This window comes from Nicotiana attenuata, unplaced genomic scaffold (assembly GCF_001879085.1).
Source record: "Nicotiana attenuata strain UT unplaced genomic scaffold, NIATTr2, whole genome shotgun sequence".
Taxonomy (NCBI): domain Eukaryota; kingdom Viridiplantae; phylum Streptophyta; class Magnoliopsida; order Solanales; family Solanaceae; genus Nicotiana; species Nicotiana attenuata.
Genome location: NW_017670512.1, coordinates 44792 through 71599, shown reverse-complemented (window position 1 = coordinate 71599; position 26808 = coordinate 44792). Strand labels below are relative to the sequence as shown.

Genomic DNA, 26808 nt, shown 5'->3' with positions numbered 1-26808 from the left:
AGGTATCGTTATCTCTAATCCAACCTCTAAACCCTCGGTTATGACTCTCGCCTATACTCCGGGAGTGATGTTGTTCAAACAACTACCTAAATATGCACTCTCTCTCAAGCAGATACATAATAAATAGGAACGGCTAATTGAGGATCCTTTCAANCATCAAGACACTCTAGTTAAAGCAGTTAAGCAAAGTTAAGATCATACAATTTAAGGTACTTATACAAGAGTCAAAAACTGAGCCTAAGCGTCACAGCCAAAGTACTCACTATTCTCAAGGCATAACCAAGTCAAGAGATATTGCTTCAATTCAAAACACAACACAATGGCTCCTACTCCCAAAAAAAACTAACTACACCCGGTTCAAATAAAACCCTCGAAAAAGAATCGCGGCACAAAGAAAAACCAAGGGGGAATTATTACACTACCTACAAAGAAAATATTTTTGTTTTTTTTTTCTTTAGACTTAAATCCCTCAAGAAAATTGTCTAATAGATCCATCTTCGGGAAAAGTTCAATCTTTTAAAAAAAATACTATTTAATTAAACTAATACAGCTAAAGTAGCATGAAAAGTCATCCAGACAATCTCATCACCCCACACTTAAAATTGTGCATTGTCCCCAATGCACAACATAACCATAAGAGGGTAAGAGAAACTCCCTGGTAGGCTAAAGGCCGAAGCACTAGCAGTTCATGGGGTACTCAGACTTCTCCCAGGCTTGGTCCTTCGTGCGGGTACCTCACACTTAGTTCCAACCATTTGATTTGTTGTTGCATCCTTCCAATACCTTTGCTTTCCATGCTCCTAAAAAAAATTGACACTACAAAAATAATACAATTAAAAAAATAAAAATAAATAAAAGAAAGCAATAAAGCTGGGTTGCCTCCCAACAAGCGCTTGATTTAACGTCGCGGCACGACGCGAATCACTTTTTACCTCCACCTCGAGCTTATGAATTGTGATTCAAGCTTATGATTATGGTCATGGAGCGGTGGAACGAATCTAATTGGCCCAAGGAAATAATGTAGTATTCTGCATTCCTTGGCCTTTGTATGAGGTATGTAATCCTGACTTTCTGGCAAGAAGAATTCCAGAATATATGCACCTTGTTCCTCATTCCTTGACTCTTCGATTGGTTCAGATGACTCTATTTCCATATCATCATCCAAACATAATGTAGAAAAATGCTTGGAGTGTGGACCAATGCGCTCAAACACATGAACTTCAGGACTCTCAACATCCTCAACATCAGTGATACTAGAGTCAACAAAATTTATATCCTCAAAGTCCTTGGCTGGCTCTAGTCTCACTTCTTCAACATTGACATCCTCAAATTGTGGTTGGCTAGGTTGTTGATGTTCTACTCTGACCTCCCCAATTAAGACCTCAAATTCATGCTCTTCTTGGCTACTATCCTCAATATTGGCTTGTTGAGCATTAAAAGCTCCAACCACTTGACTCAATTGAGCCTCCAACTTGCGAATAGTTGCCGCTTGCCTTTCTATGTGCAATTGTTTCTCATTGTTTTGTTCCAGAAGGCACTTTAGCATATCCTTGATCTCCTTCAAGTCCGCATTCCTAAGTTCTTTGTTCCTATTAACTTCACAAGAAAAGGTAGAACCATCATAGTAAGGGGTTGGAGGAAAATAAGAAATATAAGCACAACCATGAAGGTGACCATTTTTACCACCACACACATCACACACATTCCACAAATAAGATTGAGTTGGTGCACATAACTCGCTCTTAGGAACGTTTTGAAAATTTTGCCACGGGTGGTTTCCTTCATATTATGTATGGAGATCAATAGTAGAATTATCTACACCTAAATTCTCATAATTCCAAGATGCCACGTTTCTCAAATCGATAGTTATAAAAAAATACAAAAAAAAACAAAACAAAAGAAAACAAAATAAAAGTTCAAACTCGTAACCTAACAATATATACAGATACAACTACACCGTTAGTTCCCCGGCAACGGCACCAAAATTTGATCACGCCCAACTCTAGTCCTAAAAAGGATAAGCGGTCGCTGCAAATATAATCCAGTCTAAAAGTCCGAAATCAATCCCACAGAGAACTAAGGTTTCGCTGTAATTGTTCAATATCGCAAAGAAGACAAGTTTGAACAATTTCTAAATTATAATATTAAGATTTTTATATCTAACTAATTAACCAACAAATACTATAAAACGGTAAAATTATCAACTAACGAGACAAAGGTTTAGAGACTAAATTAAGGAGGTCTAGAGTTATGATTTCCCCAATTGTTGATTTCATTAATTGTATGTTTCTTATAGCTTTGATTTAGTTGCCTCTATCAATCATGAACTCTCCAGCTATCATAAATCTCTCTCAAGCAATTATGATAATTTACTAGACGCACTCTCTCAAGCTACGCTAGCTAGATTCACATTACAGTTCACTTAGATCGCACCCGAGGTATCGTTATCTCTAATCCAACCTCTAAACCCTCGGTTATGACTCTCGCCTATACTCCGGGAGTGATGTTATTCAAACAACTACCTAAATATGCACTCTCTCTCAAGCAGATACATAATAAATAGGAACGGCTAATTGAGGATCCTTTCAATTAAACAAAATCAAAACGTAGTTGAACAAATAGAGATTAACAACTAACTCAAAACTATATTAATATAACAACCAATTCATCCCCAAAAGGTTCCATCAAAACTCTAGATAATAAATTAGCTATTCATAAAAGTATGTGAAAACACAATACTCCAATTCATAACCAACAATAAAATAGGAAGAAGAAGGGGAAAAACTCGTAGTTAAATCTTCCTTCTTGCTCCTAGCGTGTTCTTGCCTCCAAGGGTGTTGTCTAACCCTAAAGTAGTGTCTCCTGCTTCAAAGTGGTGTTTTAGGATGTATTTATATGACCTAGGGTTGATGAGGGGCGGAATTCTTCAATCCAACTTCGGATGGGAGAGCTGGAATCCGCGTCTGCCTTCGCGCCTAGACGCGGATCCGTGTTTTCGCGTCTAGACGCGGACTTTGACGCGGATCCAGCTTTTGAAATTCTTCCATTTCGCGAAGCGCTCCGTGCATTCGCTTCGCTTCGCTGTTTTGTGCCTTAACTTTTCTCCTTTTTCGCGTCTGAATTCGTGCCACGCACGAGAATAGACGAGCTCTCACTCCTTTAATTTCTTCTTTTTGTGTCGAATTGTAATCTTTTGATCATTTATCATCCAAACTCGTTCCTACACATAAGGAACACATAATGAGTATATTTCACTTTGAACATCATGTAATCTCTCGCGACACACACAAGAATTAATATGCAAATATACTCAAAAATATGCACTTTTCATCATTTATCACACCTCTTGTCCGGTGGTTCCAATTTCATCTTGTATATCAGCATTTCTCAACGCTGCAATGCGGTCCTAATAATCCTACTACTCTTATTTGGATCATGTTAGTGAAGTTGAAATCATTCATTAGTGAGCTATGATCTTGGAGCATTGTCTCAAGCAAAGCTACAAGGACAAGTTTATTTTAATTCAACATTGATCTGAAGTTCCTTTTGAAGTCACGCTTAGCAGCACCCCTATAATTCCAGATTATGAAATTCATCATCTTGTTGTTGTTGTTAGAACTCTCTGCCAAGCTAAGGGAGGAGTTCATTTTGGGTTGAACTCCTAGCAGAATCATAACCTTCTGATTGAGATGACTCTACCTGGCCAGAGTGGGGATCATCACCGCACCATATTGGTAAAGAGTTGAATTGGATAGCGTTTCAATATTTAGAGAGCATTTCAAGAGTGACCAGGGGGTGGGGGTGGGGGTGCAGGTTAACATGAATTTTTGTTCTCAGTTTCGTTTGAAGCATTATTCTGAGGATTCTTAGGTTGTAACACTAATTTTCTTTCTATCAAGTATTCTACCTCTTCTTCCTCCTCTTGTGTCTGAGCCTACATGCGAGCTATCTGACTTGATTCCTGAGTGTGGTGCAATTCTTGTTAAGGTATTACTGTTAGAGTGGTGATCATCTGATTGTGTTGTTAATCTGTTACCATTTGTGTTGTCTGTGCTTGATGGTTCATGATTTGCTGAAATACTGCTGCAGGTGCTTGAGATGTCTGTGAAGATGCATGGAACACAAGTAATCCCATCATTGGTGCTAGATTTGAAGCATTCCATTGGTACTGGTTCACAGGGTTCATTATTGGAGCGAACATTGGAAGGTGGCTGTGATAGAGGTGTGATTGATTTACAGCTGCTAGCCATGGGTTCACGGTCAGTATGTCCTCTGCCAGTAGTTTCTCCTTATCCTGGATAGCTCGGCATTATGGAGAAGAGAAGTGGAAGAAGGTGCTGTATTTGGAAGATTAGAGTGTCTAAGTTGTACTTGTGATGTCTTGGGGACTTTGCTCATAAACGTTGATTCACTTATAGCTACAGCCATTGTGAATGTATGTGTCTGTGTATGTATCTGTGGTGCTTTCATTGAGATTGTTATCAGATGCATTAGAAGCATCCTTGCAGTAACTATGCTTGTTATCTCTGCGGTCATGTGATTCAACTTGAGCATTAAATGCAAGTATGGAGTTTTCTTGTTTACTGAATGAAATATCTCTATTGCATTTGATAGTGATGATTATGTGAGTGGCTGAACAGTTGAGTCAATGTCTAAAGTGATAGAGACTTCATTTTAGTTAGCTAATAGAACGTTCGTTCTTTGTTAAATGAATCTGGTTAGGTTCAATATTATTGGTTGGCTTATTTGTGTTATCTGAGAATATAGAGGTATTAGTCGGAGTAATGGAGATCTTTTTGGTTCACAGGTAGGCGTATTAAAGCTGAAGCCTGAAAGTCTAGTAGTTAGTGTAGTTGGTAACTTTTTGCCACTATTTTTGTCACTAACTTTGGTACTTGCTGCAGTCTTCTCATTCGTCTTTACAGTCATAACCTTCTGTAGGTAAGTTGCTTCATGATCATTTTTCTTGCTTCTTGGATAAGAGATTAATGTCCACTCATGTTCTTTAATGCAATTAGTAGTACTGGCCACATTATTGCGTGTAGTAGAATCGGTAGCGTAATTTTGCGAAACTTGCTCTGCGCAATTCTTCAGCTTGTCTTGTGATCTCCCACAGCTAATACAAAGTATGTTTAAACCTTCATATGTTATTTTCTGATAGTGGTTGCCAATTAAAATGTAATCTTGTTTACCTGTAGACTAGTAATTTTAGAACAAATTTCAAAAGACTGTTCATTATGCTCCTCCACCGTGGGTGAGCAACGGTTTTTAACTTGAAAAATGTTAATTATGGAACTTCGACCAATATAGAACTATTTAAGCAAACACTAATAACAGTATTAAGCAAAAATGAATGACCAAAACTACAATAAAAATAAAAAGAAAACCTTGCCCTATGACAAGATTTTTCTGTACACGTTATAACATTTTTATAAGCTGGGGTCGATCTATTCTAGTATAATACAACAGGGGCGCAGGTTTGGCTCAATTTTCTGTTTCCAGAGGGAGGCCTTGTAATAATAAGTGTACATGGTATTTTGTGAGTAACAGGGAAAGATGAGTATGGAAGGATCCTACTCAATCCCTACCTCCATTCCTCGCCCTCAAAGATTCCGGACGGTGAAGGGAAAATGGAAAAACAAAAAAGGAAGCAAATAGACCAAAATTGATATTGGTGTGAATCTCATGCCAGAACAGGGTGCTTAACCAAGTAGAAGAGACGATAATATCTCACCCATAGTTTTTGCATCACCGTCATTCTCAATTTGGGCACCAGACTCGAGTATAGCTGCATCCAATGTTAGTTTTTTCTTTGCAATTTCATATACATTCTCATCAACGGTATTCCTTGTAACCAGCCTTCATGAAAAAGGCAAAAGGGAAATGTGTAAACTACAAGAATTTCAATGTAGAAGCGAAAGAGAGAAAAAATCAAGAGGGAGTTAACACCTGTACACTGTAACTGGTTTGTTTTGACCTATCCGGTGGCAGCGATCTTCAGCTTGCCGATCTATCTGTGGATTAAAATCCATGTCATGTATGATAACAGTATCAGCTCCTGTCAAGTTTAAACCCTGTCCTCCTGCCCTTGTGGAGAGCAAGCATGCGAATATTGAAGTGTCCTTATTGAAGGTGTCAACAATTGTCTGTCTCTCTGATACCTGAGTGCTGAAATAATGAATGAAATCAAGACACCATGTTTAGGAAGATATGGTCAAAATTCCTCCGCCAACCTCAAATTACCAACACCTCTCATGACAACAAGTAACTAAGAATGATTACATGAACAGAAACCAAAATACTTTTTGCATTGACATCAAGAGCATGTCAATTGTCAAATTATTAGAAGAAACTAGAATACAAATGTATGGTGTGCAGACCTTGATAGGAACAAGAATTCTCCATCCTAATTTTTAGAACATAAGAAAACTTCTTTTCTATCATAGAATAGTTGCATGTTATCATATCCCACCAAAGCAATTAGTTTTTGACATGTCGAATGCTAGAAAATCTATTCATGATCACTTCTATGTAAAACTTGATCAAATGAAAAAAGGAAAAACATTAACAAGCTATAGTGAAGATCTGATCCATAAACAGTACATTCAAGTGCATCACATTACTTAATCAATGAAAAAGTTACAGAAAACACTGTGACTATTTAAGTTCTTTGTTCCTGAAGATAAGCATTTAATGTCATTGAGGATAAGATAGCTGTGAAACAGCATACGCTAGAAGATCACTAGAAAAGCTTGGTAACAAAGATGGATCTGTCAAAGAGAAGTAACACGTTAATACCTTCCATCCAGGCGCCTGTATGTAACTCCAATAACATCTAGGGTCCACTCCAGGATATCAAGCATTGATGTCCACTGGCTAAAAATAAGCACTCGATGACCACGAAGCTTTAATGAAGGGAGAAGTTTGGCTAATTCCTGCCCATTGGAGCACTTGAATTATTTTGAACAAATACAGTAAACTTAAAAGTGACTACATAAAATCAGAAGGCCGTTGAAATTAACCTGGCATTTCGCTGAAACCATAACATGTTCATCTGACAGCACTCCCTTATTGTTATCGCCATAATAAAGTAAAAGCTGCAAGTAAAAAAAATACAAATTCAAGTGATCATCGAGCATAATTAAGAAATAAAGAGCTCATAAGCAGACTGGCTCCGAAACCAGCTAATGGTAGTTGGAAGAGTTAACTGATACACTTGACTACATATTTAGGCCCTAACAGTCCAACTAGAGAAGAGGAAGCACCAAAATTCACCCCTATAAGAGTCTACACAAGGAGGCAAGCAAGGAGATTTAGGAGATTCATTTATTTCTTAAAAAGGTGAAGGGACTTCAAGATACAGTTGGGAGGCTTCCAAAAAAGGTATAAAGTTCTAGCAGTGATGGTCGAAGCAAGGTTTAAGTAGTCCAAGTGAAGACCAGAGGACTTGACCTGGTTTGATCAAGGTTGACCATTGACCGTTGACCAAGACAAGAGTGGACTAAAGTTGGAAGTTACAGGATTGCCCACTTATTGGTCCATGACCGGGTAGTGGTTATTTTGCCATATATCCATTATTTTAGTTACTTGGATTTGGTCTTGTTATATTTTTGGTTGTACCTAATCGCCTAGGCCAAATGCTTAGTCCTACTATAGTTAGTTTTAGGTCAAGAGTTTTCCTCAGATTTTGGATGACATTAAGCATTATGAGGACTAGGTTTGCTACTTGCTTGCTCTTTTATCATACTCTTGTCTCCCTTATCAAAAAAAAAAAAAAAAAAACTCTTGTCTAAACTTTATGCATAAGGTTAATTAACTTAGTTCAATTAATTGATAATACCCATGGTTTATGTTTAACTACCATTATTTTTCCTTTTATTTCTTTGTTTTCCCTTCTCTTTTAGTTTTTGCTTCCCTTATTTGTCATTATTTTGGTATCAAAGTGAAGATTTAGGCTTTGTTCTTACAGAACCTAGATTTAGCTTTATTTTTATCTTCGTGAAAAACTGAAATCTGAAATTTTCTTTTTTTTCTACAGTTACTCGACACACTGTAGCAGTCAGTTTATGGTGCTCTGGCTAAGATTTTCAGATTGCTTCTTGTTGGGTATCGTCGGGTAATGTTCAAAATTGATTGGAGTGGTGTTGAGATCCTTGCTTAATTGGAAGAAAAGTTGTAGTGAATGCTACTCATGGCGTCCGATCGAGGATGTTGACTCGGCCGCAAAGCCTGTCTGACTTTACTGCCGTATGAATCTGACATGAACCCGACCTGGGGTATCAGGTCGATCGGTTGAGCCGTCTCACCATGATCTCGTATGAATTTGACATGAAAGTTGCTAGAAACGTATGTGTGATACCTACACCGACACATGTAGTTTCTTGCCACGGGGCTCTTTTTCCGCAAGTCTCTTTCAGTTACCTAAGGATACTTCCAAAACACATTTTAGAACTTCTTTTGGCTTAAATGGCCTTAAACATAATTCTTAATCTAAGTTGCTCGGACACGGGTGCATATCTAGAGGTCGGATCCTTCGAAATGTAAATTCTAAGATTCGGAAATACGGATCCTAGTACAGATACGGGTGCAAGGATCTGGCTAAAAATAATTCGGAAAAAATATAAAAATATCTCTAAATTATAAGAAATTTTGTGGAATAGTTACGTAGAGCTTGTAAAGTGTGGATTTCTTTTTTATTCTCAAGTTGTAGATAAGTAAAAAAGATTGATTTCCTAGATAAGGTGTGCTATTTTCTTCAAATTTACCCTAGTTTTGATTCGAATTTCGGGAATCAAATTGTATCTCGTCTCAAATTTTTCCATCCGTCGTGGTCAAAGTACCCAAAATTCATTGACCAGATCCGGTACAGATCCCATATTCACACTCATACTAGTATCGTATCAGCATGGGTGCGGCACCTAAACTGCTGTGTCTGAGCAACTTAGCTCTTAATGGCCCTGATAGCCCAACATATCACCAATTAAAACAAGGTTAATGGGTTCTACGGGCTGAAAAAGGTCTGAGGTTAAATTAAACTCAGAACCATTCCTTCACCACCTCTCCTCTACCCCCCCCCCCCCCCCCAACCCCCAAAAAAAAGAACAAAGGGAAAAAATAAAAAGCAAGAAAGGCAGGAAACAAAAAGATATTGATTAAAAACGCAATCACTTAGTCGAACATGAAGCCAAGTAATGGTAAAGGTTGACGAAAAGTTAGTCCAACATGAAGTCATTCGCCATCCAGCTTTTATTAAGATAAATGTAAAACTCAACCTAGGGAGAATACATAATTTCCCCCTCTAATCACAACAAGCTCAGCAAGAGCACCTGCTACACAAAATAGCCCGGCAAGGGCACACAATATCCAGACCAACAAAGTAAGCCCGACAAGGGCATACAATATCCAAAACCACAAAATAAGCCCGGCAAGGGCACACAATATCATACTATGAATACAGTATACTCCTACAGCCACCCCCAACTAAAAATATTGCAGTGTCCTCACTGCACAATATCAAATATAAAGCACAAATAGTTTGAGGGCCTCCCTAAGGTCTGCATCAGACTAGCAGACTGTGGGAGGAAGGTTGATCAATGCTGTGCCGAACTCGTAGCCTCATCATCGTCGGTCTCATCATCATCATCACCACCACCAGCCTCTGACATGAAAGAGCACTCCTCGTTATCATCCTTGTCCCCCACTGGTATCTTCTTGCCTGTGTTTCTCCATTTGAAGATGGCCTTTATGCCTCTCCACAATTTTATCATGAACTTGCTCTTCTTCTTGTTCCTCTCCTTCTCCTTCTTGAAGTCTGACTGGAGATCTGCATGCGCCTCGGCCAAGTTGCCGTAGGCTGCCTCAAGTCTGGTCACTGATGCAGCCATCTTCTCGTGAGACTCTTTCTGACTCTTTAGCGCATCTAAGTAACTCTTCATTTCTTCCCTGGAGAAGTACGAGGGCCCAGGCTGGGAGGATGAAGGCCCACTCGGAAGCTGTGACACTAACTCCCGGATGGATGCAAGCTCGGAGTTTAGCACCCCAAATGGTCCCTCAGGTGCAGTTGCCTGTGAAGATGACTCTGAACCAGCAGCCGTGGTGGTGACCTTCCTTTTCTTGCTTTTAACTACACTATCCTCTCATGTCACTCTCAGTGGATGAAAAGGTTTATCAGCTGGTAACCATTGATCGGTGCTACGCACCTCAACCTCTGCTCTCATGCATAGCTGTGTGATCAATGAAGGGAACATCAACCATGCGTCCTTGTCCCGCAAATACTCCCTCAGCTCCCGCAGGATATAGTAACCGACATTCACAGGAATGCCGTCCAGGATGCATGCAATGATCAATGGCCCGGTGTAGGAGACATCTGAGACGTTTCCACAAGGAGACACCCTGTTGCATAGGATGTACAACCACATTTTTGCCTCAGCTGTGAAGTCAATTGATCGCAAACCTTTTCTCATGTTTCCCCATTTGGCTCTCATGCTTGGAGGGTAGAGTTTGGAGACAAGCCATTCCCCGTTGTGACACTGATCTTTTTCTCGCACCGGCTCCATTGGATAGTTATGTACCCCAAGGGTGTCATTTATCTGTTCTATCCCAAACCTTACCAATTTTCCTCTAATGATGAATTGTGGGTTGGCAAAGTTTGTGCGCTTAAGGTTAGCATAGAATTCGCGAACCCACTCCTCATTAGCTTTGCATGGAGTGGGAATGAAGCATGACCATCCGGAGGCATGAAGACGGGCATAGAAATCTGGGAGCTTCTCGGCCAATTTTTCCTCGTTGATCCCCTTTTCAAGCACTATTTTTTTGTTGACGAGGTTATCATAATATCTGCGCTGACAGTCAGCCGACATGAGGCGTGAGTGTGGAAAGAAGTCAAGAAGAGTCCGATTTCGAAGAAGAAAGTGAGCTCTACTTTGAGGAATCAAGAATTGAACATCCACCAACCGACTCCATAAGTGTTAATGACGCCGAGAAAAATATGGAATTAGAGTCATCCGGTGTAAATGAAAAATTGGTTGAAATTGACTCTAGTTCGGGGGAAAAAGAGGATGTCAAAATCCGAGAAAAATTGCAAGTTGGAGGTTTGAAGTCACATTCCAAGCATTTTTCAACATTGGAATTGTGTGGCGATATGGAAGTTGAACTACACGAATCAATGAAGGACTGCGAGGAGGAAAAACTCATACCATACATCCTACTGTTTGAGGGAACAAGAAAGCAAAATGGCATTCCTCACATAAGAGCCAAGAAGTGCAAAATGAATAATCTAAGGCTTGGCTTGATCATCGACTTACCACCCCCCATCGCTCGTGGTCACAAGCTTGATTTCAAGCTATGTGCCCGGTTCATATCATCCAAGTGGCGAGAAAAGTGGTAAAGTTGGCGTGCGCCGTGCCACGGCGTTAAATGCGGCGCTTGGTGGGAGGCAACCCATCGGTTTTCAAAAAATTTTAGTCATTTTTGAAATTTTCTTTTTTAGAATAGCTTCGAATATTATTTGTGACTAATCTGCCATGTTTTAGATTTTTTGGAGTTGATTTGAACAGGTCGGAGTGATCCGGGGGGCCAAAACCAGTAGCTGAAAAATCTGTGCATCAATCTTCTTGTGTAATCGCATCTGTGGATTTTTTACCGCAGAAGCGTGTTTTCAACCGCAGATGCGGTCCATCTCGCAGAAGTGGCCATCTGACCGCATAAGCGGCACCGCAGATGCAGTAAAATGCCGCAGATGCAGAAATCGAGCAGCTTTTAAAAAAATTAGGAGTCTCATTTCTCTGCATACTTCTCCTCTCCCAAAACCTCAAACTCCCCCATATGTCACACTACTGCACTGATCTCACGTTACTGCTCTTGCACAAGACACCACAGGTATCTCCCATCTACTCCTCTCTTCTATTTCTCTTTGCTTTTCTTTTCTTTCTTTCTCTCTTCTTCTTCATTGCCAACAGCCCCACATTTTTTTTATTGTATTTGATGTTTCTATTTTCGATTTAATTAATGTTAGTTTTAGGAAGTGAGGGAAATTGGTTGAGAGATTCATGTGTGTGTGCTACTATTGTTGAATCAAATTTGTGGGAAATCTGAGTACCCAAATTGTGTGAAGAAGAGGCCTTTTTAAACTGCTTGCAAGGTGTTAGACAAAATGTTTAAAAGAAAATTTCTTGCTAAGTACCACAAAATCGGTCTCAATAGAACCATAATTTCATGTAGTGCACTAATTTAGAAGTCTTGAGTGTAAATTAGATGCCAAACTCGAGCTTAAGGATTGAAAAATGTTGAAAAAAATCTGGGCCTGAACCCTTGCTCTAGCACCGCAGATGCGGTATCGCACGTGCGATGATTTTTCCGCAGGTGCGATTTTGGCCAATCTGAGAACAATCGCAGATGCGGTGAAATTTACGCAGAAGCGAAACCGCTCCTGCGATTACTTTTCCGCAGATGCGAAAACTGGGCAGAACTGCCAATTCCAGTGGCTTTGCAACAAGGCCTTCCCGAGACCATTCAAGTTGATTCTTTGGCCTAATTGCAGTGTTTTAACTTGCTTAACATGATTCTATTGCCCGACTGACTTTGTTTTGATTTTATGAATGTACTTTGAGCTAAAATGGACCCGATCATGAGCGACAATGCCCCACAACAACATGAAATTGAGGAGGTTGAGGAACCATATGATAACTCGCGCTTCATGTCGGCTGACTGTCAGCGCAGATATTATGATAACCTCGTCAACAAAAAAATAGTGCTTGAAAAGGGGATCAACGAGGAAAAATTGGCCGAGAAGCTCCCAGATTTCTATGCCCGTCTTCATGCCTCCGGATGGTCATGCTTCATTCCCACTCCATGCAAAGCTAATGAGGAGTGGGTTCGCGAATTCTACGCTAACCTTAAGAGCACAAACTTTGCCAACCCACAATTCATCATTAGAGGAAAATTGGTAAGGTTTGGGATAGAACAGATAAATGACACCCTTGGGGTCCATAACTATCCAATGGAGCCGGTGCGAGAAAAAGATCAGTGTCACAACGGGGAATGGCTTGTCTCCAAACTCTACCCTCCAAGCATGAGAGCCAAATGGGGAAACATGAGAAAAGGTTTGCGATCAATTGACTTCACAGCTGAGGCAAAAATGTGGTTGTACATCCTATGCAACAGGGTGTCTCCTTGTGGAAACGTCTCAGATGTCTCCTACACCGGGCCATTGATCATTGCATGCATCCTGGACGGCATTCCTGTGAATGTCGGTTACTATATCCTGCGGGAGCTGAGAGAGTATTTGCGGGACAAGGACGCAGGGTTGATGTTCCCTTCATTGATCACACAGCTATGCATGAGAGCAGAGGTTAAGGTGCGTAGCACTGATCGATGGTTACCAGCAGATAAACATTTTCATCCACTAAGAGTGACAGGAGAGGGTAGTGCAGTCAAAAGCAAGAAAAGAAAGGTCACCACCACGGTCGCTGGTTCAGAGTCATCTTCACAGGCAGCTGCACCTGAGAGACCATTTGGGATGCTAAACTCTAAGCTTGCATCCATCCGGGAGTTAGTGTCACAGCTTCCGAGTGGGCCTTCATCCTCCCAGCCTGGGCCCTCGTACTTCTCCAGGGAAGAAATGAAGAGTTACTTAGATGCGCTGAAGAGTCCGAAAGAGTCTCATGAGAAGATGACAGCATCAGTGACCATACTTGAGGTAGCCTACGGCAACTTGGCCGGGGCGCATGCAGATCTCCAGTCAGACTTCAAGAAGGAGAAGGAGAGGAACAAAAAGAAGAGCAAGTTCATGATAAAAATGTAGAGAGGCATAAAGGCCATCTTCAAATGGGGAAACACAGGCAAGAAGATGCCAGTGGGGGACAAGGATGATAGCGAGGAGTACTCCTTCATGTCAGAGGCTGGTGATGCTGATGCTGATGGTGATGATGAGACCGACGATGATGAGGCTACGAGTTCGGCACAGCATTGATCAGCCTTCCTCCCACAGTCTGCTAGTCTGATACAGACCTCAGGGAGATCCTCAAACTATTTGTGCTTTATATTTGATATTGTGCAGTGAGGACACTGCAATGTTTTTAGTTAGGGGTGGCTGTAGAAGTATACTATATTCATACTATGATATTGTGTGCCCTTGCCGGACTTATTTTGTGGTTTTGGATATTGTGTGCCCTTGTCGGGCTTACTTTGTTGGTTTGGATATTGTGTGCCCTTGCCGGGCTATTTTGTGTAGCAGGTGCTCTTGCTGAGCTTGTTGTGATTAGTCTATTTTTAGCTTAGTCTATTTTTAGCTTCATTTCGTTATTTATTTTCTTTAGTAGGTTGTTGTTATTAGTATTAGTCGCTTTTATTTTAGTATCCTTTTTAGTAGTTTTGTTCTTTTATTTTTATTTCCTTAAGTAGTATTTTGAGAAGTGCTTTTTTTCAAAAGTGCTTTTCTCAAAAGTACTTTTGGTGAGAAGCAGTTTGTGTTTGGCTAATTAGTTTGAAAAACACTTCTGAGCAGCAATTAGTGTTTGGCCAAGCTTTAAAAAACTGATTCTAAGTGTATTTTTCTCAAAAGTGCTTCTCAAAAAAGTTTTTTTGGGGAGAAGCTACTTTTTTCTGCTTCTCCAAAACTGCTTCTGCTTCTCTTCAAAAGCACTTTTTTTCCTTCCAGAAGCTTGGCCAAACACCTCAATTTTTGGCTAAAAGTGCTTTTGGCCAAAAAAAAGCACTTTTGGCCAAAAATAAGCTTGGCCAAACAGGCTATAAGTTGAGCATATGTAGTGGACTAGTGCTTTGGAGTCACTTCTTGAGGCTTATTCTTGTCACTTGATTATTTTGAAACTCCCTTGCACATTCTTAAGGTTGTTTTTAAATGAGGGAGTCATTCGGAAAAGATGCACATACTTGAGCCTAATTATTAGTACCAACCAAATCCATAAGTATGGTGCTTAATTGGAGAATGTGATTTCTAAATAATAGCAATACCACTTGTGTTTCAAATGGTAAATCCTCATTGAAGTGTTGGTTTTGATTTGCTTGAGGACAAGCAAAAGCTTTAAGTTGGGGGAGTTGATGAGTGGTGATTTTACCACTCATTCTAGTTTCTTTTCTTTAGCTTTTATGACTTTTAACTATAAAATGAGGTTGTTTATAGTGTGTATTGTTAGATTTTCAGGTAAATGATGCCATGAAGTGATTTGAATTCAATTGGAGTGGAATTGAGCAAAAAAAGGGTGAAACCACGCAAAAACTCCCTTGTGATTCCGCATCTGCGGAAGGATGGTCGCAGAAGCAACCCCGCTTCTGCGAGAAAAGAGCCGCTTCTACGGAATTGTCTGAGCTTGCAAGAAACCGCATCTGCGGTTAGATTACCGCTTCTGCGGTGGCGCATTTGCGATTACAGAGATTTAGTTGGCATTTTGCTTCTGCGATAGAATCTCCGCATCTGCGGAGCCGCACCTGCGAGGATTCTTCCGCATGTGCGGTCAACGGGCATCAAACCTAGGCAATTTAGGCATTTCACATGTTCTTATTTCCAAACCTACAAATACTCGTCCTAGCAGATCTTTGGAAAATCTTTTGGCATATTTTTCAGTTCTTAGACTTAGAGAGAACAAGTTTGGAAGCTAGGGTTTGCACATACACTTTGGTCTTGAAGATTTGAAGCTTGTGGTTAAGGATTTCTTACCCATTTATGTTTATTTCTTCATTTCATTGCTTTGTATTGTATATCTAAGTGTGTAGTATTTTATCCAACACTTGAATCTTGTTTATGGAAATATTCTTGTTTAAAGTGTGGATTAAATACCTTGTTATGCTTATGTATTGAATGATTTTTACCCTTTCATGAAGTGAGTTATTATTACTTTAATTATTCTTGTTCTTTAATGTTTCCAAAGGGATTAGTTAAACCTAGGAATAGCCCATTAACTCCGAATTAATTTTGGAAAAGATAATTTGGGGTTGGGAAAGATTAATTAACAAGAACTTGAGGCGTTAAGCCTCATTTTATAGATTCTACCTAGGGATAAGATTGAACTACTTGTAGCCATTCCGGGTGTGCTTAATCTCTTAATTGTTTTAGGGATAATTCAATTAGGAAGTCTTGTTAGTCTTCGGAAGAAGCTAATTAAGAATTATTATCCGTGGCTAATTAACATAAACTCGCTCATATTTGTTAAATCGTGAAATACATTGGATCGTTACTTGAGTGTAATTCCCGATGCAACCATACTTGTANTACCTCTCCGTAGGCCCTCCAATGTCAACCTCTCACACCTCCTCACCGGGCGTCCTGTGCTCCTCCTCCTCACATGACCAAACCACCTAAGCCGCGCTTCCCGCATCTTGTCCTCAATAGAGGCCACCCCCACCTTATCGCGAATAACCTCATTTCTGATCTTATTTAGCCCGGTGTGCCCGCACATCCATCTCAACATCCTCATCTCTGCTACCTTCATCTTTTGGACATGAGCAATCTTGACCGACAACACTCAGCTCCATACAACATCGTTGGTCTGACCACCACTTTATAGAACTTACCATTAAGTTTTGGTGGCACCTTCTTGTCACACAAAACACCGGAAGCGAGTCTCCATTTCATCCATCCCGCCCCAATACGATGTGCGACATCTTCATCAATCTCCCTATCCCCCTGAATAATAGATTCGAGGTACTTAAAACTCCCTCTCCTAGGGATGACCTGCGAGTCCAGTCTCACCTCTCCTTCCCCTCCTAAAGTCTCGCCGCTGAACTTACACTCCAAGTATTCTATCTTGGTCCTGCTCAACTTGAAACCCTTAGATTCCAGGGTCTGCCTCCATACCTCTAATTGCGCGTTCACACTGTCTCGCGTCTCGTCAATCAATACAATATCATCTGCAAATAGCATGCACCACGGCACCTCCCCTTGGATGTGGCGCGTCAGTACGTCCATCACCAGAGCAAACAAAAATGGGCTTAGTGCTGACCCCCTGATGCAACCCCATCATAACCGAAAAATGGTCCGAGCCCCCCCCCCCCCACCGTCCTCACTCGAGTCTTTACTCCATCATATATGTCCTTAATCAATCTAATGTAGGCAACAGGAACACCTCTAGCCTCCAAACATCTCCACAAAACCTCCCTCGGAACTTAATCGTACGCCTTTTCTAAGTCGATGAACACCATATGCAACTCCTTCTTTCTCTCCCTATACTGCTCCATCAATCTCCTAACAAGGTGGATGGCTTCTGTAGTCGAACGCCCCGGCATAAACCCAAATTGGTTCTCGGAAATAGTCACGCTCCTTCTCGCCCTTAGCTCAACCACTCTCTCCCAGACTTTCATAGTATGGCTAAGCAGCTTGATACCCCGATAATTATTGCAATTTTGGATATCACCCTTGTTCTTGCATACAGGAACCATCGTGCTCCACCTCCACTCTTCGGGCATCTTCTTCATTCTAAAAATGACATCAAATAACCTACTGAGCCACTCCAAGCCCGCTTTGCCCACATTCTTCCAAAACTCCATCGGGATTTCATCCGGTCCTGTCGCTTTGCCCCTGCTCATCTTACGCATAGCACCCTCAACTTCATCAACTCTAATCCGCCTACAATACCCGAAGTCACAATGACTCCCGGAGAATTCCAACTCACCTAGTAACAATGCTCCTGTCCCCCTCCTCGTTCAAGAGACTATGGAAGTAGGTCCTCCATCTCCGACGGATAAGCCCCTCATCCAACAAAACTCTACCTTCTTCGTCCTTGATGCACTTCACTTGGTCCAAGTCACGCGCCTTCCTTTCTCGCACCTTGGATAACCTGAACAACCTCTTATCCCCACCACGGCCCTCGAGTTCCTTATACAATCGACTAAAAGCTGCAGTCCTTGCCGCCGTAACTGCTAGCTTAGCCTTTTTCTTAGCCAACTTATAATGCTCCCTATTCGCCCTTTTCTCCGCCTCGTCTACACTTTGCCCACCTCAAATTGCTCAACAATAAAACCCAAAACAAATAACCACTTAATCAAAATATAAGAAGAAACAACAACATATTGTCTCCACCTCAAATGTATCACAAAAACAAAAAGGAAATGAAAATAAGATAAAACCAACCCCGATTAATCAAAATAAAAAGAAGAAAATGGAATAAAAATGATGGGTAAAAGGATAAGAATTTGCTAATGAAGTGAAACAACGAGAAAAGGCATAAATTTAAGAGGAAACGGTGAAATCTGCCTTTCCATAAATACCCAAAAAGATATTGATCTAGCATCTTTTGTATTTTCCTTGTTATTATTGTTTGAAACAAATAAATTCATATGGTTACAATGAAAATCGAAAAGAACTAGAACTAAGGCCTCATTTGTTTGCACTTAATGGAGGTCTGAATCTTAATCATTCAGATCTCACACATTAAGTGCGTTTGTTTTTAAAGTCTGGATCTTAATTATTCAGATCTTAATCATTAAGTGTGTTTGTTTTTTTACTTCACAACCACTTAATCGATCTGAATAGGTATGTATGATTAAGATCTATAACAGAGACTTAATTTCATTAAAATGCTATCACATATTCATTATTAACTGCCGCCACCGCCTACCATTATCAACTACCACCATGGCACCACCACCACCATACTCAACCCCCTCCCTCCCACCACCACCACCACGCTACCATCATCCTCAATCATAGCCGCCACCGTTATCAACCATCACCACTCATTATCCCAGCCACTCCGACCACCATCATTCTCACCCACACTCAACACCCATCCACCGCCTCTAGTCGACATTCACCCGTTAGTTATCACCACCAACAACTATCATATTTTAAAAAACTATATATTAGTATTTCATTTGAATTTTATGTTTATTATTTTTCAAATAAAGATAAATTTTATGCATTCAGATGCTAAAAATCAAACAGTCTTAATTATTTCTATTTAGATCTTAATACACATCTTAATATATTCAGATGTGTATTCAAATTCAGATGTCTTAATCTTAATACACATCTTGATATCCAGATGTGTATTCAGATTCAAACGTCTTAATCTTAAAAAAAACAAGATTGTATATGAACAATTATGTAAGGAAATATGAAAGAAGACGAAGAAGATCAAGTAGATAAATTAAAGAATGGTGTTTGCGCAACTTTCAATTCTCAAGCTATGGTTCTTTATCGGTAACTACGGTGTTTGGTAGGAGAATATGAAGTTTACCGGCTATAACTTGTATTTTTTGCCTTATTTTTTACTCGTCACGCGCGTTAAGTCGAGTTAATACATTCTTTATGCCACATCAGCAAATAAGGATGTAATAATTCGCCTCCAAATAAGTTCAGGGGGGTCATAGGACCCCTGCAAACTTTAAGTGTTCAGCTTAAAAAAGTAAATAAGTTGGAGGGGGTACTTATGTATTCTCCCTTCAACTTATGAGGTCGTTTGATTGACATGTAAATTCATATCAATACGACTATACCTATGGTTGCCTATCACAATTCATATCTAAACCAATTCTTACCTATCACCATATTATACCCTTGAAAATTTCTTCATATCATCAGGTCCTTTCTTAAACTTCTCGCTAAACCCAACTAACACCATCATCTGCACAATTGTTCACCGGTGATTCCCTTTGTTCCTTCTTTAGTCTTCCTTTCCTTTCTGCTTATTGGCCCTTTCTTTCCCTTCGAAGACATAACAATTCAAGGCCTCTAAATTGGTTAAGAGAAATAGATCACTCCCCAATGTGGACGAAACAGAGTCTTCAAGCTCTTGGAGAATGCAATTAAGCTGCTGCTTCATTTTCTTTCCTTTTTCTTTTTCTCATTTTGTTGTTTTCCTTTTGGCTATGTTTTCCTAAGTCAATTACATGCCACCAAATATAACTCTTTAAGAGTGGAATTAAAACACAGTACAACTGGAATACATGTATTTCTATAGCTTTGAATATTGATTGTAGCCGGTTCAAAACCCCCAAAGAGGAGAGAGGAGATCTTGTAAGCTTGTAATAAGTGTATGTCGTTTCGCTTTCTTCTAAGCCTTTATTTGCTGCTTGGCGCTGTGCCATTAGCACCTCACTACCAGAAAGAAGTTAGATTGACGACAACGATTATTAGAGCTTGACAATAAAAGCAGCCAGAGAATACCAAACAACTCAAAACACATGTCATATGGCAGAATTTCATGATTAATCCAATGCATGCGAACCAGATAGTTTGTAGAAGAAAAATGAGTGAGATAAAAGAAAGTATACCTTGTGGATGGAGAAGTCATTATAACTCCTCAGCTCCTCAATCACTCTTTCAACTGTACATTCAAAACCAAAGACACCTTTGGGATGCATAACTCTAGCAATTCGAACAATATCATCATCTTTATAAATACGCCTGACAAGCAGAGGATGGTTTGCAATCTGAAGAAACCATAGCATTATTTGTCAAAAATCTGGAGTTCAGACAATAAATATTCAGGTAGATCAAGAAGCTTCAGAACCTTGCGGAATTCAAGAAAATAATTGGAAATTTGTCGTCTAGAAAAGACACCAGCAGCACTATTGGAACTAATTTCATGTTGCTTTGAAACACGAGCTAGAGATGCAGCACGATAGCTTTCAATCGCTTCTTTATATGCATCTTCTTGATCTTTCTCCATGCCAACATAACGAACCTGCAGTAGAAATTCTTCTGTCATATACTAAGTCTAACATGTAAAAGCTGTGAGCGATTCTAGGCAAGCCCATGAATAGCAGAGTCTAAACATCAATAGACCAAAGATGGAAATAGCTATAGTGAAGAAAATGAAAAACAAGAAATACAAACAGAACAAAATACATACCATCTGTATTTTTGGTACCAGTTGTGTCATCACGTCCGATTTTAATCTTCTCAAAATGAAAGGTCCAAGAATGGACTTTATTCGAGCAATTAACTCCTTATCTTCTGCATTCAGTAGTTTTTTCAGGTCAACATCTCCTGTTTCAAATAGATCAGGCATCATAAACTCCAAAATTGACCAAAGTTCCTGCAATAGAAAACCACTAACTGAACAAAGCAAAATCAAGCGTACAAATGAGCACTAATCATGAAAACAGTGGCCAAAGAAGCAGAGATCACACACACAAAATTACAAAAAAATAATCAAGAAAACATATACGCAAAGTTACTTCAACTCACTAAGAAATGTACAGCAAATAGCATCTGCTCAGGAAATCAAGTGTAAGAGAGCTAAGAATGTCTCGCATACTTAAATATTGACAAAGTTTTTCACCACAGCCAAACATGGCGAAAAGAGAGGAAAAAATTGAACCAAAAAAAGTAGTTGAGAGCATCTCCCCTGGAGCAAGGCAAGTTATAGAATTTGTTGAATTATTACATCTGATATAGCTCGTAAGTGCTCAATCAAGGGTAAAGAACCTCAAAACTAACCTTGCAATGATTGGCTATACATTGCAAGAAGTTCCGACACCATAGTCGCTGACACCAACAGACAATGAGCAAGCTGTTTTAAGAATAGACGTTTCTCTACACTATTATCCAGGGTTATTGAGGTCAAAAGACGTTAAAATTTATTCAGGAATACGAGAGACATATTTTTATTACTCCTCGTGGAAATAATAAATATCTTTGCATTTCATTACCAATTTGTTCTGCTAGTATAAGTTATGCAACCAAGATTGGGATCGGACAATTTTAATTGTCTGCTTTGAAGTGCCATTTTTAGCTTTTTCACCTTGAAATTTACTTAGTAAATAACCTGTAAGAAATAAAAATATTTTTTATTTTTTTTAGCAAAGTAAAGTCATAAAATTAACATTCAAGAATGTCCCTAATAGACATTTGTCCTGACATATAACATACATAGAAGATGTACAAACGCACTATACGCGAAAAAACTTTAGCAGCTTAAGACAAAACAGTTGGTGGCTATCATACATGCAAATCATTCTGTAGTGGCGTGCCAGTGAGCATTAGTCGCTGGTTGGCATTACGTGCCACAGACATTAAATTTTTCCACCTATAGCTACTTTTATCCTTCAAAGCATGAGCCTCATCCATTAGCACACAGCTCCAACGCCAACGCTTCAGAATTTTGCGGTCATCTTTCTGCTGAGCACTGCAAAAATGAGGCACCGGTATAAGACTCAATGACAAAGATTAGTACCAACTAGCTAGGCTTGTTTAAAACATGAAAGTTTAAAGATTCTTTTCTTTTTTGAATAAACATGAAAGTTTAAAGACTTCTTTTCCATACGTAGATACAAGTTTAAAGAGTTGATTAATAAGTATCTAAAACCAAATTGAAGATTACATTTCGTCCACCATACTAGGAGAAACATATCTCTATCATATCCCCTGGTATAGTATACAGATCTCGAAAGTATTCAGTAAGACTTATTTTCCTAATAAAGCTCATGTGCAAGAGAATTGTTTAGGTACTCTGGCAGTTCTAGCAGATAGCTTGAAATTTATTTTCTATTCTCTACATGTACACCCCTATGTCTTCAAAAAATACATCTTCTGCATCTCAGCATTCTTCTGCTTTCCTATATATTAAGAGATCTTTCTAAAGTTGGGACCATTTAGAAAAGAAAATTCCATCTTCTGCGGTAAAGATCATACATCAAACATAAACTAGAAAAGAAAAACTCAAAAAATTGAATAAGAAATTTTTGTATAGATTAACAGCTCAATCACGACTTAAGTACAAGTATAAACAGAAACTGAAAAGTGAGCTCCTATGCACTAAGAAATAGGATGAAATTGTCATCTTTAGCGTTGTGAAAATTCGACATGAATTTTATTTCAAATGTTTACTAGATAGAAGACAGGGGACTTTCATATAGGCAAATAGGATTCCACTTTGCAACAATATTATTCTTCCATAAAAGCGTTGGATAAGAATTTCTCCAAGAAGTAGCAATGACTTGCTTTTTCCCATTGCCTCACCTAAGGACGGTAAAATTAAAATCTGAGAGTTTTACGATGGAAAGAGCAGCAGTAGAGCATATTCAGGAATAGAACAATGAAATTTAATTTTCAACAACAATGAAACTGAGGATCTTAACAATGGATTCTCTTGTAGCCTCCACTAAGAAAAGTAGACCATTATTTGAGCTAGCCTTTGCAAGTTCAGCACTTGCGAACATAAATCTAATTTTCAGTCTCTTCATCAAAAAATCTGTAGTAAGCAAAATATCTGGGGCCACTTGAATGAACTTGTTCTTGCAGTTCTTTCAAAGGCATATACCAGAGGCTTCATTCTGAAGCAGAACTATGAAATCTAAAACACGTCATAGCTATAAATGATTAGAAAATACATAACCACAAGCAGTTAGATGGTATACTGATACTCCCACTTCGATGCAAACCTAAGGTCATTAAAATAATATGCAAACCTGTGTCGTTCAAACAGTGAGTAGCACACTAGGATAACGTTAAATGGAGGTGGCAGTCCAGTCCTAGCCAGAGAACTCAAGTTTTTTGAGTAAGTTGATCGTGCAGCACCATGATATTGGATCACAGTAAATTCTGGACACCACCTTTTTAGCTCTCTTTCCCAGTTCTCCAAAACAGAGGCAGGACAAACGATTAAATGTGGACCAGGATCATCTTCCAAATGTTTCAGCACTGTTAAGTATGTGATTGCCTAATAAGATGAATAAATGCAGTGTTACCTATCACTTAAAGTCGAGATAAAAGAAAATATCTGCATCAATCAGAGAAAATAAAAAGTTAAAACTGTGGCATACCTGAATTGTCTTACCAAGACCCATTTCATCAGCCAGTATAGCTGCATAAAACCAGCCCCAAAAATTTTATGTTTGAGGCATAGGACCCAAAATTGGGATGCATGTATGTACACTTGTCAAGTATAATATGGTAGCAATGCATATCTTAGTCAGAAACATTAGGCTTTCTTTCTATCTGTACAGAAAAAAGAAATGCTGGTAGTGGTTAATTGCTATACGCTACAATCAAGTCCATGCGGGATAAAGGATATTTAGGTGATCTGAGTTTCATTTGTGAACCTAACTGGGAAAAGAGTAGTGTTCCTGCAAATGCTTTGGAAACTACAAAAGTTTAATGCATCTAAAACATATCAGATTCACTATATAAAAGATATATGGAGCAGCAACAGTCTCGTCATTTTATATGAATAACTTAAAAACTGAATGGAATAAGGTGCTTTAAGCTTTTTCTGACTATTTAAATATTGAGAAACACTTGCAGATCGTCTGGTTCACTGACCAATTATACAGATATTACAACTTAGGGATCATTTATGTGGCAAATAATGTTGTGAGGATTGTTATGATGTGAACAATAATGTAGGGACTGTTATACGTTGAGCAATAATACAAAGATTGTCGTGCAGAGATTGTTTTTGGTTTTTTTTAATAACAGACAAATTGCCAAGGGCCAAATTACCGCACGTTTCAAAACTCGATGGATAATGAGCCCACCACACTATCCTTCTCCACTTAAATACCAAGCTTTTGTTCGCGGCAGGGTTCAACTCGCGTTGTGCGCCTAACCCGCACATCACGTGTTGCTCGTTTACCACTAGACCAAAATCATGGAGGCTGCAGAAATTGCCTACTTCAAGGGATTTATTTGTCTTTAACTACTCTTATGCATGTACTTCTAATACACATACTCTGTATTCTATTCCGCATAAAATAACACGTATTCGAGTAAAACCTATGCATGCGTTACCACCACGGAGTTTAATAGCATCAACCGAATGTTGCATTAGTTATGCGGAGTTTAATACCATCAACCAAACACTGCATTAGTTATTATGCAACTCACCAAATACTGCATTACTTACACGGAATTCTATTCTGAGATTGTTTTGTTTATGCAGCCAATCAAACAACCCCTTAGATGTATTTTGATCATAAGAATGTTGGTTCAATTATTTGGAGGTTGAAAGCAGAATGTGCCATTTTCCATTATTTCAGGGAATCGAGATAGAACTTTATTCTTAATCTAGCATCAAAAGACACAATGATCATATGCCAAGTTAGAAAAACTCTTAATAATTTAACCACATCAGCTCCTAAAATCTTAACTTCACAAGGAAATCATCACAACTCAGACAACAGGTCCATGCTACAAAATAACAAGATATAAATTTTAAAAACAAAGTACAATAAAGAAGTACCTCCCCCGATTTTCTTTCTATACAGCAAAAGGAGGAAATTGACTCCAACAAGTTGGTAAGGCTTCAGTATTCGCTTAAATTCCAAATCTCCTTCTCCGCATGCCATGTCTATATCATCCTTGAGTGAAAAACGTTTCAATCACAGACAAAAATACAGCATTTTACAACAGCTAAAGCCCAAACTTAATGTACTAGTTCAAATATTATACTACCTGAGTCACAATTCTCAGTGATGAAGCCTCCTCCACTTGAGCGTAGGAATCAAACTTTGCAGCTGCAGTACCAAAAAGCTCTCTCTTAAGCTCCGTAGATATTTTCCCACATTTTTGCAGTGCTTTCCCTACAACATCATCCTCCTCTTCACTCTCCTCGAAAGCATCAATCTCCTCGAAAACCTCAATATCCTGCTCGTCTTCATTCGAGTTCAATCCTTCATCTTCATCTTCATCATCCACCACGAATCTCCGGCGGCCACGGCTGGCTGTCGTCTGGTTCACTGTGGACACAATCTCAGCATCATCGTCCTCCAAATTCTCCGTCACATTTCCGACTCCAATTTCCTCCGACGAGCTATCCACCAGTTCGACGAAATTGGAGGGTTTTGAGGTGTCGTCATTGTTGCTCTTGGAGTACGTGAAGGACTCGATAGGAGGAGGTAGAGAAGAAGGCTTGTTGAGTTTGAGGACGCGAGAAGGATTGAAGGAATTGTCTTCCGGCCATTCGTCGTCGGAGATCTCGTAATAGTCACGCTTCATCGGGAAAGGAAACCCTAGAAGAAGCTGAAATGTGAGGAGTTGGAGGAGGGAATTTTGAAATTTCACTCAGCAAATTGAAATGCAGAGAGTATTTAGGGGAATGAAATCTACTGTTGCGCGAGGGAACTCTAAAAGATTTTTTTTTTTTTTGGAACTCTAAAAGAATTGACTACTCTTTAACTAATATCCGTTCCGTATATGTGCTCTTTAAAACCATGGTTGAATTAATTCAAATGTTAAACACAGAACTTCTTTTATTATATGTCATTGTAGGCATATATATTTTATCGAAATTAAATCCAATGAAATAATTTGAACTATATGTTAAATATATTAGTTCAGATAAATATTATGAGCTAATATAATAGTATTAATTATATGAGTCAAATATATATGAATAAGTTCAAATTCATTGGGCTAGCCCATGTAATTGGGCTAAAAGTAATGAGCCCACTTCATTAAGCCCAAGAAGTTAACTTTCTAGAAGACCAGTTTGGTGTCATGTGTCAAATGACGTAGCACGCCACGTCAAACGGAATAGCCAATAGGATTATGCCATGTGTCAAACTAACAAGGCATGTCAAGTCAAATTAAATTGTCGCTTGCACATGTGACGCAGTTTCATTGGCTATTTAATTTGACTTGGCATGCCTTATTTTTTTTTTATACGTGGCATGATCATATTGGATCTTTCGTTTGACTTGGCGTGCCACGTCATTTGACACATGAAACCAAATTGGGCCTCTAGGAAGATGACTTCTTGGGCTTAATGAAGTGGGCTCATCACTTTTAGCCCAATTATATGGGCTAGCCCAATAGATTGGACTTATTCATATATATTGGACTCATAATTAATTCAATTATATTAGCCTATAATATTTATTTGAACTAATATATTTAACATATAGTTCAAA

At 39.2% G+C, this 26808-nt stretch overlaps 1 protein-coding gene across 1 annotated transcript; it reads right to left on the bottom strand.

The window, feature by feature from the left end:
* Window positions 1-5339: 5339 nt before the first annotated feature.
* Window positions 5340-26052, bottom strand: LOC109240410 (protein CHROMATIN REMODELING 19). Its single transcript, XM_019407047.1, has 12 exons — window positions 25352-26052; window positions 25140-25257; window positions 23722-23762; window positions 23368-23618; window positions 21905-22085; window positions 20808-20993; window positions 20466-20639; window positions 20227-20385; window positions 7023-7097; window positions 6799-6935; window positions 5950-6168; window positions 5340-5859 (listed from the first exon to the last, which is right to left on the bottom strand). The coding sequence occupies exons 1-12, from the start codon at window positions 25892-25894 to the stop codon at window positions 5703-5705; spliced, it is 2241 nt and encodes a 746-aa protein (XP_019262592.1). The 5' UTR covers window positions 25895-26052; the 3' UTR covers window positions 5340-5702.
* Between the last annotated feature and the right edge of the window lie 756 nt (window positions 26053-26808).

Bases quoted from the DNA above. Each gene is read 5' to 3' on its own strand.
- LOC109240410 (XM_019407047.1), bottom strand. From the start codon at position 25,894: ATGAAGCGTGACTATTACGAGATCTCCGACGACGAATGGCCGGAAGAC. The intron at 6,169-6,798 runs GTATTAACGTGT...TCATTATTTCAG, and splicing joins TACAGGCGCCTGGATGGAAG to CACTCAGGTATCAGAGAGAC. The intron at 5,860-5,949 runs GTGTTAACTCCC...TTTTTCATGAAG, and splicing joins AAACCAGTTACAGTGTACAG to GCTGGTTACAAGGAATACCG.